Source organism: Podarcis pityusensis (assembly GCF_964106645.2).
Source record: "Podarcis pityusensis genome assembly, chromosome: 15".
NCBI classification, from domain to species: domain Eukaryota; kingdom Metazoa; phylum Chordata; class Lepidosauria; order Squamata; family Lacertidae; genus Podarcis; species Podarcis pityusensis.
The window spans coordinates 17,468,712-17,483,149 of record NC_138040.1 but is presented as its reverse complement, the minus strand read 5'-3'; the positions used below and the strand labels follow the sequence as shown (position 1 = coordinate 17,483,149).

Below are 14,438 nucleotides of genomic sequence, written 5' to 3'. Positions count from 1 at the left end.
TAGTCATCTAGTCAGTGTCAGCTTCACAATTGGTTTCCACATATGTAGGAAAAGTGTGAGAGCAGAATGCCAGAAAATCTGTCTATTTCTCCAACCGCTTCATGGTGGGTGAAAAACAGAAAGCTTATAGTTTAAATAAGATGCCAGCTTCAGATTGTGCACTGTAATGGAGTTTTTGGAGATTTTCTGCTTGGTTGGAATATGTGTTAGTTGGGCCAGCCCTAAAATGTCTTACATGAGGCAAATTGTATATTGCAAAATCTTCAGTAATTTCTACCTTTCTGAGAGCCTTTTTATTAATTAAAAATATCACTGGTCTCTGAAGGAAATACCCTTTTTAATATATTTTCAGTCCCTGAACACCACAAACAAAATGTCCTCTGTTTGACCAATGTGCCCTTAATTAGCAGCAGCTTCTATTAACACCCCTCACCCCTTATGTTTGTTATGTACTTGTGTTGCTACCACTCATTTCTGTACAAGCTTGTTTCAGATGGGAATGTGCCTTAAAACTTTATCTAATTTATAGTAAACAAAGCTTCAGGTTTTTGTTTATAAAGTTTCCAACTTTGTTGATTATCCACTTTGCTTAGTGTGAGGTTCTGTCTCATTTTGATTTTGATTTCATTAATTACGTGACCTTGGGAATATTTTGCTCCCTTTGGGCTATATCCATACTTCATTTTTGCCCACCTCCAGAAGTCCAAAATAATCTGTGTTTTTTTATAAGATTGTGCTTCACGGCATGTGCTCATACATGAGACAGTGCACTAACACAAAACAATCTACCTCATTGTGCTTCACAGTATACTATAGTTAATGGTATACTGCAAATGTGCTGATCTGGGCTGTCTTACTTCTCCGCACTGCTGGTGCATGAAGCAACCAAACCATGATCCTTGCCTCTTATGTTATGTCTGAACTAGGAATTGTGGTCTGTTTTGCTAAAACCACAATGGGTAAGCAGAAAACAAATATTGGCTTATTATGAGGTTCTATTCAGCTAAGTTGTACTCTGAGTAGACCCACTGAAATGTCCATTCATTTCAGTGGGCCTGCTCTGAGTAGAATTAGCATTGGCTAACCCATGGTTTGTTTGGAGTGGAACAAAACATGACCCTTGGTTTGGATGTATCAGTATCCCCATTGATCATGGTTGGTTTCTCCATAGCACAAAAAATGAAGAAGTTAAGCAGGTCTGATTGGCTCCTGTGTGGTAAGCACAGGTTTGTTACGGAAATGCAGACTTTGTCACTGAAAATGTGGCGGCTTTTTTAAAAGGAAAGAAGTTTATTTTCCTGTGCTCTGAATTCTGTGTAAGAATTGGTGCATATGGCTCCTTCGAGGAAATAATTGCCATTGAGGTCAAACACTGCAAAGCAGTAAATAACTTATGAAGGTGATTGATGACTCAGGCGTCTGATGATGACAAAAACCTTTTATTGTGAGTAATGCTGTAGGTATAATTCTTCTTATGCTGCAAGACCAGAGAACTGGAAACATGCATCATCTGTCTTGGAAGGGAGGGGTGTTGAATATATTGCTAACACTTGCTTAGCATTTTCACTGTTTTCATTTTGGCGTTTGACTTTGAGGCTTAAACATGGAGTTCAGGAGCAGGGGGTGGGCAGCTGAAATTGTTCATGTGGCCACTGGTTACAGCTCAGCTACTAAACTCTTCTGATAATAACTTGGGCTTGGTCTTATCCCCGAACTTGTTTCCAGTGTTAGGGTTCATTCCTAGACCATATGACATCATAAAAACAATTCTATGATTCTGTATGTCTTTGAACGCTGGCAATAGGGCCACTCCTAGTTTAAGCCTGGAGAGTATGACTTCCACAGTAGATGGAGTCCAGAGATCTGTTGCTTTAGAAATGTGGCACTGAAATTAACCATATTAAGGCTGCAGTCATATGTAAACTTACTTGGGAGTAAAACCCTTTGCACACAAAAAACCCGCAGTTCCCAAACTGTTCTGCTACTGCGGCTCATCCATTCAGTTGAGCCTTGTGTTTCACCACAGCTTTTCGATATTGGCTTGGAAATCTGTGTAGGTCAGCAGTCCCTAGTCTTTTTGGCCTTGGAGATCAAAGAAGTGTTCTTGGTATCATAAAAAACCAATTTCACAAATCTTGGTGATGCTCAGAACCCTGCAGTGCATGCTCACAAACAAAAAAGACATAGACAAAAAAGCAGGTCAGCTACCCAAAATGAGCAACACCCCCCACCGCCAAAAAACTGCAACCTCATTTTTGTTGGAAAATATATATATTAAAGATTGGAAAGTGTAGGAGACCTTGACAAGTGCTAATGGGAGTGTCTGATCTACTGTGATGGCAATTGGGAACCCCAGATATAGGGACATGTATTGCTCTCAATATTTATATACTGCTGAGTTTTGTATACATGATCCCCAATCTTCCTTCCCATCTGAATTAAGGATTTTAATCTATGTGGTGATCTCAAGGGTTTCCCCAACCAGCCGAGTTTGCCTGTTAAGCAAACATGGCTGTATAATACAGATGTATTCTAGATGGGTGTTAAATGAGTTCTTAAACATGGTGCTATTGTTTGTGATTGTGTTGAAACCAGGTAAGAGTACATTTTTAGATTTAATGAAGTGTCAAATCACCCCTAGACCCATCCTTTTCCTGGAAAAACCACAAAAATTGGCTTATTTCTATCAGAACTTCTAATTGAGTGTTCATGGCATCATGATTTGGTGCTCTTTTGTTTTGTTACTAATCCTGTTTTGCTGTTTAGTCAACTAAGGCTAACATCCTGTTAAAGAATAAGTAGTATCAACTGACCCTCTACCTTTTCCATCTCAGGGTTGTCCCTTTATAACAAAATACAGTGCAAGAGTAGTCCTGCTTTGGAACTGCAACCCTTTTATAGTTGCCATCTGTGACAAATTTTTAAAGTCTATTTCTTGCAGACATCAGTAGCAAAGCTACCTTTTATTTTTGGAGAAGAATGATGATATGCCTATAATCTGTTTTGGTGATCAGGGAATTTACTTTAGAATCCTACAGACCTGAAGAAAATATCACTAATGCAAATAGTTTTTATTGGAAGTTCTCATCCCCCCATGTTTATTTTTAGAGTAAACCCCATGAAAGCTAAATAATTGATGCAAGTTGTACTTGGCAGTCCTCAAGAGTGTTTTGCTTACTCTTCTTATGCAAGGTATTTTCATTGCTTGCAAAATGCTTTTTAGTCTTGGCACCCCAATTTCAGTGATTATGGGTGTGTTAAAAACATATTTGTAGACAAGCCCACCGTGCAGCAGCCACTATTATATTTTGGATCCATGCCCCAAATGATTAAGGAAGGCAACATTTTAAAAATATTAGTTAAAATGTCAACTGTATTAAAGATAGTACTAAAAGAAACACCTGTTCATTCCTGCCTGCCAAATACAGATGCCACAACCCCTTTCTTCTATCTTTTTCCCCTGGAAAATGATAAAGTTGGAGGAACAGATGTCCAGGAGTCAGACAATGAGGGTACATCTCCAGGCTCATCTCAAGGTATTTTTGTCACCCTAAGTAACACTTTGTGTTTAACTCTTCCCCACCCCAAGTAACTTGGCATGTGCTGGACAGTGCAACAGAACAGAGTTCAAAAGCCCCTCCTATTTTCTACCTTGTTACCTTTTCATACATGAGACAATTGTAACCTGTGAACCACTGCTGCCAACATTAATGCTCCCACAAGCATGAGTTATGCAAACACAAATATGGATCATTGATTATATTAATATGAATCACTGATCACATTATAAACTTGTATTGAATGGGTGGGTGAAATCTGCCCTCTTCCCATGTGTAACTACCATCTGAAAATATGATTGGGTGGTTAAAGGAGTGTGAGTAATCCCACATTAGGCGAGCTTGTGTATCTTAATAGCTAAGCTACAAATTGGGAAGTTCCTAGTTTGAGTCTCACCTGTGTTATGAAGTCTATTGGTAGTCATAGACAAGAGATTCCCCTCAGCCTCAGTTAACAGAATTGCTACTAGATGATGCATTTGAAGCACTTTGAAAACTTGAAAGTACAATGCAAGTGTTAAACAGTATTAACTTATTTTGAATGTGCATCTTTAACAATGGGTGAACACACTCTATGCATTCCCAGCATTTAACCATATTCTAACTTATTTTAATATTGCATTTTTAAATTGCATCCTGGGACCTCATGGTGAAGGGTGGGAAAGAAATCTAATAAATGTTAATAGTGATTCAGACAATAAAAATGATTAAGAACCATGATAAGGAGGATGCAGCCTGATGCTGTGCATGTTTGCACATAGTAGGCTACACTGTGTTCAGAAGCTCCAGCCAGCATGGTTGATGTTATAGGAATTGTATTCCAACAACACCTGGAGGGCCAGAGGTTCACCATCCCTGTGATGGCAGCACAAAAAAATTGCTGGGAAAAATGGTAACCGCTATGTAGTAATTGAGTATTACCTGCTAGTCCTAAGGACACATAACCTCTGGCATAAGGTTGTCGCCTCTTGTTTGCTGGTCCCAGTTGAAGAATTGGGCAGTTACAGCTGCACTCTTCTCACTACTGTAGTTACCTCTTCTCTATCCACCCTCTGTTTACTTCTACCAGCTCACATGCCCATCATTTGCAGCAGCTGCTGCTACTTGCTTGATGAGGTGGGACTTAATGAGGTAGTAGCTTTTGATTTTCCCCAGTGGTTGAGTTCAAAGTAGCACTTAGAGTATACACTTCTGGTATAGGATGTAGCTGTGCATATGTGCAGCACACCACTGGCTCCGCCTCCACAAGTTTCTGTATGATTTCTAGAGAAATCAACACCAAGAGACTCTTTCAATGCGTTGTTACTGCTGCTAAATATACTAGTACAGTTGTACCTTGGAAGCTGAACGCCTTGGCTCCAGAATGATCAAAACCCAGAAGTGAGTGTTCTGGTTTTCAAACGATTTTCAGAAGTTGAACGTCCAGCGTGGCTTCCGATTGGCTGCAGGACGCTCCTGTAGCCAATTGGAAGCCGCGCTTTGGTTTTCAAATGGTTCTGGGAGTCGAACAGACTCCCGGAACGCATTCTGTTCAAAAACCAAGGTACCACTGTATATGACAGACTGGTTGAGCTGATGTGTTTCCTGACTGCTGTTGCCTGGGCAAGGGAAAAAAATCTCTTCTCATTTATGATTAGTTGATAATAATATTGGCAACAGTCTGCTATACAGATTCTACTTGATACTGAGTGGGGTGAACCAAATATTAAAATAATGTGCTTTTCCAGACCCCTAACAGGATTGTTACCTATTTCTTTTGTGTAAACATTCAGTTCACCTTTTCTTCATCTGCCACCAAGAAGAATGCTTGAATAGCATTCTGCAAGTTTTTGTTCATTGTTTGAATTTAGGATGCAGAACTAATCTTGACCTACTTTGAGGCTTCTATAAGCATCTCCTCAAATGAAAAGAGATGAAGTTCCTTTGGGAATTTCCCAGAAATGGCTATTGAGAAGACCTAGAATTCTATATGATCTTGCATAAGAGCATCTATTACTATGCTAATATCATGGACTTGCTTTTGTTGAAAGCTGTAGTCTGTTTCATCTAGCCTGCAACTCATTTTGAGTGCCACTATCTAAAAATCTGGAGATCCAGTCCTCCAGGTATCTTGACCTTTCAACTGACTAAAGCAAACTATTTGATTTGGTGCTATGTCTTTTATATACTCCTGCCAACTTAGGCTGACATGTAAATGTTTGCTATCCTGGGAAACCTAGTATTGCCTCATTTGTATTCAGTACTAAGCCATTATGTGTAGTTAGCTAAAACATACTGTTCATGAGCTGCATGCTGGTGCATATAGCTCAGGTGCTCTTGCTTTGCTCTTCAGAGATTGTGGTTTGTTACTTATTTCCTGATACTGGTTTGTTTGACCATGATCCTAGGTTCAGATGATTTGTTTGTAAGCAATTTGGACCTGGCCTTTAAAAACCAGGTCCAAAATTAGATGACAACAATGTGCCATCAGCAAAAAGTAAGATATGAATTTTCGTGTTGCTAAGGTTTGGGGAGTTGCTGTCTGGGACATAAAGGATATTGTCCAGATTATCTAGATACAAGATAGACAGCACGAAGAAAATAATACAGGGTACAGTTGTTGAAGCACCTGTTCATAAACTTAAAAGAAGAGTTCTGATTTGAAGATGTTGCATCAAACATACCTGTCTCAAAGAACAACTGTAACCCAGGCGATTGAGGATAGAGTTGTCCAAGAGATTGTGCTTGCATTTGAAGGGCGTTTTCAGAATGCCAAATACACACCTGTGAAAGTAACATCTTTAGTCATAGCATCTGGCTAGATCATATGGCAAATATTCTTTGGGAAACATATGTTGGATTAATAGTCAAAATTGATGGGTCTTTCACCTTAAATACACAATTCTATGCAAAATTACTTGTTCAAAGGCCCCATTGATTCAGTGGGAAAGCTTGTATCCTGGGGTGATTGGCAAACTTCCACGTGATTACAGCATCTTCCTGCAATAAGTGGCTGTAAGGGAAACAGGTTTGCAGTAAACTCCTTCCTTATAAAACTAGCTAGGTATTTTCTAATATGAGAGTGTCTAGAATTAAAATATTCTGGCCTTTGGGCTCATAGCATTTTTCTTGCTAGAGCTTTGTGGTCTCTTTGAGCAATATTACACAGCATACATAGTGTTGACTGCTTAGTACATTGTGTAGCTGTGTAAAAAAGTTTCTGTCAGCCTAAAAACTGTTGTACAACATGAACAAATGGTGAAGCTCACCTAGCTGTTATACTGAGCAAGATCTATGTGCTTGATGACCCTTGCCTTCCCTACAACACTTTGACAAACTTCCAAGGTGAAACTTCCAGTAGGTTGTATTTTTTTCTCCCTCAGAATGGGGATGGAATGACTCCCCTATGAAATAAGGTTGCAGCATTTGGGAAACCTTAGTTTAGAAAAAGAAGCAAGTGAGAGGTGATAGGATAGAAGTTTCATAGAATCATAGAATCATAGAGTTGGAAGAGACCACAAGGGCCATCGAGTCCAACCCCCTGCCAAGCAGGAAACACCATCAGAGCACTCCTGACATATGGTTGTCAAGCCTCTGCTTAAAGACCTCCAAAGAAGGAGACTCCACCACACTCCTTGGCAGCAAATTCCACTGTCAAACAGCTCTTACTGTCAGGAAGTTCTTCCTAATGTTTAGGTGGAATCTTCTTTCTTGTAGTTTGGATCCATTGCTCCGTGTCCGCTTCTCTGGAGCAGCAGAAAACAACCTTTCTCCCTCCTCTATGTGACATCCTTTTATATATTTGAACATGGCTATCATATCACCCCTTAACCTCCTCTTCTCCAGGCTAAACATGCCCAGCTCCCTTAGCCGTTCCTTATAAGGCATCGTTTCCAGGCCTTTGACCATTTTGGTTGCCCTCCTCTGGACACGTTCCAGTTTGTCAGTGTCCTTCTTGAACTGTGGTGCCCAGAACTGGACACAGTACTCCAGGTGAGGTCTGACCAGAGCAGAATACAGTGGCACTATTACTTCCCTTGATCTAGATGCTATACTCCTATGGATGCAGCCCAGAATTGCATTGGCTTTTTTAGCTGCCGCGTCACACTGTTGGCTCATGTCAAGTTTGTGGTCAACCAAGACTCCTAGATCCTTTTCACATGTACTGCTCTTAAGCCAGGTGTCACCCATCTTGTATTTGTGCCTCTCATTTTTTTTGCCCACGTGCAATACTTTACATTTCTCCCTGTTAAAATTCATCTTGTTTGTTTTTGCCCAGTTCTCTAATCTGTCAAGGTCGTTTTGAAGTGTGATCCTGTCCTCTGGGGTGTTAGCCACCCCTCCCAGTTTGGTGTCATCTGCAAATTTGATCAGGATGCCCTTGAGTCCATCATCCAAGTCGTTGATAAAGATGTTGAATAAGACCGGGCCCAAGACAGAACCCTGTGGCACCCCACTAGTCACTCTTCTCCAGGATGAAGAGGAACCATTGATGAGCACCCTTTGGGTTCGGTCAGCCAGCCAGTTACAAATCCACTGAGTGGTAGCATAGTCAAGACCGCATTTTACCAGCTTCTTTACAAGAATATCATGGGGCACCTTGTCAAATGCCTTGCTGAAATCAAGGTAGGCTACATCCACTGCGTTCCCTTCATCTACCAGGCTTGTAATTCTGTCAAAAAACGAGATCAGGTTAGTCTGACATGACTTATTTTTCAGAAATCCATGCTGACTATTGGTGATCACAGCATTCCTTTCTAGGTGCTCACAGACTGTTTGCTTAATGATCTGCTCCAGAATCTTCCCTGGTATTGATGTCAGACTGACTGGGCGGTAATTATTTGGGTCCTCTCTTTTCCCCTTTTTGAAAATAGGGACAACATTTGCCCTCCTCCAGTCTGCCGGGACTTCGCCTGTTCTCCAGGAATTCTCAAAGATGACTGCCAGTGGTTCTGAGATCACATCTGCCAGTTCTTTTAATACTCTTGGATGCAGTTCATCTGGCCCTGGAGACTTGAATACATCTAAACTAGCCAAGTAATCTTGTACTATCTCCTTAGTTATTCTGGGCTGTGTTTCCTCTGCTGAATCATTTGCTCCAAATTCTTCAGGTTGGGCATTGTTTTCTTTATCGGAGAAGACTGAGGCAAAGAAGGCATTGAGGAGTTCAGCCCTTTCTGTGTCCCCTGTTTGCATTTCACCATCTTCTCCTCTGAGTGACCCCACTGTTTCTTTGTTCTTCCTTTTGCTACGAACATACCCATAAAAGCCTTTTTTGTTGCTTCTAACCTCTCTAGCAAGCCTGAGTTCATTCTGTGCTTTAGCTTTTCTGACTTTGTGTCTACACGTGCTAGCTATTTGTTTGAATTCCTCTTTGGTGGTTTCCCCCCTTTTCCATTTTTTGTACACATCCTTTTTTAATCTTAACTCAGTTAAAAGTTCTTTAGATAGCCACCCTGGCTTCTTTAGGCACCTTCCATGTTTCCGTCTCATTGGTATTGCCTGAAGTTGTGCTTTTACTATCTCCCTCTTAACAAACTCCCAGCCATCATGAACTCCCTTTCCTTTTAGTATTACTGTCCATGGGATCTCACCCAGCACTTCCCTAAGTTTTATGAAGTCGGCTTTCTTAAAGTCAAGAAATTGAGTCCTAGTATGCTTGGCTGCTCCTTTCTGCTGTATAGTAAACTTCAGAAGAGCATGATCACTCGCGCCTAATGATCCTTCCACTTCTACCCCACTAACCAGGTCATCAACATTGGTTAGGACCAGATCTAAAATGGCTGTTCCTCTTGTTGCTTCTCCCACTTTCTGGACAATGAAGTTGTCTGCAAGGCCAGTGAGGAATCTGTTTGACCTTATGCTCTTGGCTGAGTTTGACATCCAACAAATATCCGGGTAACTGAAGTCCCCCATTACTACTATCTCCCTTCCTTTTGCATGCTTGGCCATCTGTTCCAGGAAGGCATCATCTATGTCCTCCATTTGGCTTGGGGATCTATAGTAAACTCCCACAATGAGGTCACTGTTATTCTTCTCTCCCTTAATTTTGACCCAAATGCTCTCACTTTGGCTTTGAGGTTCTAAATCTTGGATCTCTTCACAGGTATACACATCCCTGTCATATAACGCCACTCCTCCTCCTTTCTTGTCTGGTCTGTTTCTCTGAAATAGATTGTATCCCTGCATTATTACATTCCAATCGTGGGACTCATCCCACCAGGTTTCAGTGATGCCTATTATGTCATATTTAGTTTGCTGTACCAAGAGCTCAAGCTCATCTTGTTTATTTCCCATGCTTTGCGCATTAGTGTACAGACATTGAAGTCCATTAATCATTCCCCCGTGTCTCTTATTTAAGGATTATTTCCTCCCACCACTAGGTCTGCGTGCTGTTTGCTCCATTTGGTCTATGACATTTGGATGATCATCTTCATCAATTGATAGACTTCTACCTTCAGGAGCACTGTCTCCCTCCCCCACATTAGTCAGTTTAAAGCCCTCCTGATGAGGTTTCTGAGATTCTTGGCAAAAACATTCCTCCCAACCGTTGTGAGGTGCAGCCCATCGCTTGCCAGAAGTCCATTTTCAAGAAACTGCAGTCCGTGATCTAAGAATCCAAACCGTTCCTGTTTACACCATTTGCAAAGCCAGCTGTTCACTTCCACTATTTTTCCCTCTCTCCCTGGGCCACGTCGTTCAACTGGGAGGACAGATGAGATGACAATTTGTGCATTTAATTGCTTCAATTTCCTGCCCAGAGCCTCGTAGTCTCTTTTGATCTTCTGGAGGCTATTGCTTGCAGTGTCATTGGTTCCCACATGAACCAAGAGGAGGGGGTATTTGTCAGTGGGTTTTATGATTCCTTGCAGTCGTTCAGTTACATCTTGGATCTTAGCCCCGGGGAGACAGCACACTTCCCGAGACATCTTGTCAGGCCCACAGATCACTGTTTCTGTTCCCCTCAGTAGGGAATCCCCTATCACCACTACACGCCTCCTCTTAGGTTTGGTTGGGGTTCTTCCGTGAGCTGTCCGTTCCAAGGTCGCCTGCACATTCCCTGAGGACTGACTTTGCTGCTCGTTTATAAAGTTATGCAAGAAATACATGAAGAAAGCCGATAGCGAGACGTTTTCCTCCCTCTCTCATAATACTAGAAGTTGCCGACATCCATTGAAGCTGGAAGTTGGAAGTTTCAGGACAGATGAAAGAAAGTTCTTCATTCAGCACATTGTCAAACTATGGAACTCGCTTCTGCAGGAGGCGGTGATGGCCACCTTGAATGGCTTGAAAAGAGGATTAGACAAATTCATGGAGGAGAGGGCTATCAATAGCTACTAGTTATGATGGCTACGCTCTACCTTCACAGTTGGAGGCAGCAATGCTTCTGAATACCAGTTGCTGGAAATTGTGGGAGGGGATAGTGCTCTTGTGCTGGAATTCTGCTTGCTGGTTTCCTACATGCATCTGGTTGGCCACTGTGGACTAGAAGGGCCATTGGCCTGATCTATCAGGCTACTCTTTCGTTTTCGTGGTCTTAATATTCTCCAATTATTAACCATATAAATGGGTTATAATTGCTACTACACATTTAGTATTTCTTTGACATATGCGGAAGTGCTATGGGAAACACCAACTGATCATGTGAACTCCCTGCCCCTGTTGAGGGGCCTGCATTTTATTTTATTGCTTTTTAAGTTTTTATGACACTACTGTGTTTGAGATCTGTTAAACCAGTTTAAATGCCAACCATGGCAGAAAGGCAGCGTACATATATTTTACAAACAACTATAACAGAACTTACTGAATGCTCACATCTTCATCCTTAAGAAGGGCATCTAAGATTGGTATCCTGCTGTTACCACATCTGCACATTTTTGTAACTTACAGTCTGTGGGCTTCAAGTTGCTTTGAAGTCCATCACGTCCTATAGCTTATGTTGATTCATCAATTAAAACTTGCAACCCAAGTTTTATACACTGCAGCAAATTCAAAAAGTGGCATAAACACGAAGGTGTCGGAGTGCATCATAAATATTAATAGTCTTTCCAGTGCAGCGTCAAACCTTTATAGGGGAAGAGCTGAATTTCAAAGAGATTAAGTGACCTGCTCAAGGTTAGGTTGCGAGCTGTGTGCAAATTCAATTCTAAATGTCTTATTCTAATTAGACACAATCTGCAGCTAGCCACAGGAAAGGTCCGCACCAGATGAATGCCTGTTCCTACGGTGTCATTTTACAACGCGGAAAACAAACTCTCTGTGCCTCAGCTTGGAAAGGGTTACAGCTGAAATGCCTGTAGCAGCCTGAAGAAAATGTGAGCCACTGAATGAAGAAAGAATAGAAACCTGGTGTTTGCAAGCTGGGTTGTTGTTTTTTTGTTGTTCTCTGATAGAATTATTACCAGAAATTGTTTGAGGAGGTTCTGTTAATTGCTAGCATTTTTGAACCTGACAGAGGGGGAAAGCAGCCTGTCTCTTGTATTATTGGGCAGGTGGGGGGAAGAAAAGAAGCAACTTTTGGTCCTTAGCCCTTTCCTCCTTGGATTCTCGTGCCTTTGCCTCCTCTCTCTGCTTCTGCAGTCTGTGCTTGTATGTGCAACATGGAGGGAGGGATTGGAGCAGCTGCCGCTGCTGCTGCTTTTACCAATATCTATTCAGCAGCTTCTACTGCAGGGGCGATAAGGACTGAAGGCAATCTTGATGAATCCAAAAGGTCAGTACTATCAATAAATCACCCAGAGAAAGGGCTTTTTGAGGGATGTTTAAATTCACGTCTCATTTCAAACAAACAAGCAAACATCAGATATGCTAACTGTTTCTAAGGAAAAATGTTTGTTCCATGTTTTATTTAAGCCAATAATTCGGTAATAAAATACATGCCACAATATTAATAATCATGTAATTATTTCATAAATGCAGATTCCTTTTAATACATATAGGAGGAAGTTATTGGGATGGAACAAAACAATTGTCCTTCAGACACCTTTATTTAATTACGGTATATAGTCATATTAAAAAGTAGGCATAGTATAATCATGGCTTTCTGTCCTCCCCCCATTTTAATTTTTGTGGTGATGTTTAACTATTTGTTGTCTGTGTAGAGTAATACTGCAATGTTATGTCTAAAATACACATAATATGACACATTGCTAAATTGGATTAAATACAATTCTTATGAGCTGAATTACAAGGAATTGTTCAGTGTTTGCATCTGCAATATATATATAGACTGCAGACTAAATTTAATACTGTAGTTCTTAAAAGCTAGTTTGAGTCCTGGTTGTTTAGTAAAAATGCTTGTGGAATGAATTAGTGCTGATAACTTTAGGGCAAATCTTTTCCATTACCTTGGCCTCAGATTTATATTGCAGTTGATCTAAAATAATCCTGTTATTTAATTTCAGTTGGGATGTATTCTGTTATTTAATTTCAGTTGGGATGTTCTTCTGGGCAAAGATGACATAATTTTTATGGAGTAGAGTTGTCATTAATACTGAAAACTTACCTTAATGGCAACAACTGCAACCTCCTACCTTTATGGTTTTTTTTTTAAAAAAATGGTTGTTTTGCAAGACCTACAGTTATTTATGAGCAGGAAGTAGGTGGTTCCAAGGTCTCCTATTTCAGTTTATATGCAGATATACAAAGTTCAGGTATTTCACCATGGGGACTCCACCCACCTGAAGGACTCAGTAGCTAGCTAATGAATTTAAATGGTCCAGAGTAGTTTCCCTAGAGACTTTTTCTGGTGGGTGGGGTGGGTAAGCTTGGAGTAGATGTCCCCTGCCCTGGCTCTCTTACAGGTAGGGCTGGCCCAAGACGTTTTGCTATCTGAGGCGCATATCAGAATTGTGCCCCTTTTCATTCCATATACAGAAGCTGACTGGATTGCCAGCTGAATCTGAACTGGTGATAAGACAGCCCTCCCCATTCCCTGTGTACAGCAAGACAGTTAAGTGGGGCCTGGGACAAGCTGCCCAACAGAATAGAATACTGGTGGCAGGGGGGTGGGTATGAGAAATAACTGCTGATGTTGTCCCTCCCCAATCTGCTGCCTGAAGTAATTACTTAACTTTGCCTACTGGCTGGCCTGACCCTGTTTTACAGTGTTTCATTTACTGCTGCTCTTAGAAAACATATGAATCAAAATGTTTCCCAGTGCTGGTGTGCTTGTGCTCTTGAATGAACACTGATATTCTAAAACTCTTTGCTCTTACGCAAGTAAGAATGAAGGGCTTCTGTGAATGAAAACCACCTGGAGTTCAAATATCTGTGTTTACTGTGCAAATTGCCACCCAAGTATACATAAGCTGGTAATGATATGCAGAATAAAGATGGCATTCTTTTATTGGTAAAAGAAATATGGTATTTAGTGTGTTTCTTTCTTTCTCTCTCTTCCCCACCCCCCATGCACTGCATATATCCAAGTATGTCCTTCACTCCCAATTCCCTTTACTTCTCTGGCCTTCTATTCTGCTTCAGAGGTGTGTGATGGCAACACTTACTCTAATAATTGCCAAAAGTAGATCTCAGCATTTTAAAACTCCTAAATAAGATTAAAGTGTTAGAGTGAATAAATTTTCTTTCAGTTAGCTGCAAACTGTAATCAATTATTAGAGCTTTGTTGATCAACTGAGATATTACAGTTTACAGATTTTCAGTGACCTCAGCACAAATGTAAAAGTCCAATGCTGTGAGCTCTGAAGTTGAGCTGTTGCAAGTATGGGATGCAATTTATTCTGTCTTGGAACAGGTTATAGCTATGTCATTTACCTAAAGGCAGTATTTGGAGGGATGCGGGTGGCGCTGTGGTCTAAATCACAGAGCCTAGGTCTTGCCAATCAGAAGGTTGGTGGTTCGATTCCCTGTAACGGGGTGAGCTCCCATTGTTCAGTCCCAGCT

At 41.0% G+C, this 14,438-nt stretch overlaps 1 protein-coding gene and 1 long non-coding RNA gene across 8 annotated transcripts in view; one reads left to right on the top strand and one right to left on the bottom strand.

Annotated features, from left to right (window-relative positions):
• Positions 1 to 14,438, top strand: part of ARHGAP32 (Rho GTPase activating protein 32) — a 199,655-nt gene that overhangs the window by 50,689 nt on the left and 134,528 nt on the right. The window contains exon 1 of one of the 7 annotated variants that reach the window (XM_080983350.1): positions 12,034 to 12,249. The exons of 5 other annotated variants lie outside the window; for them this stretch is intronic. In XM_080983350.1, the coding sequence (XP_080839476.1) occupies positions 12,128 to 12,249 (122 nt within the window). In that variant the 5' untranslated portion in view covers positions 12,034 to 12,127. Of the gene's footprint in view, positions 1 to 12,033; positions 12,250 to 14,438 lie in introns of those variants that run through there. One more of the 7 variants, XM_080983352.1, reaches the window with a different exon arrangement.
• On the bottom strand, positions 1,826 to 6,315 carry LOC308464417. Its single transcript, XR_013980031.1, has 3 exons — positions 6,221 to 6,315; positions 3,955 to 4,053; positions 1,826 to 2,153 (listed from the first exon to the last, which is right to left on the bottom strand). It is a non-coding gene; the product is annotated as an uncharacterized lncRNA (long non-coding RNA).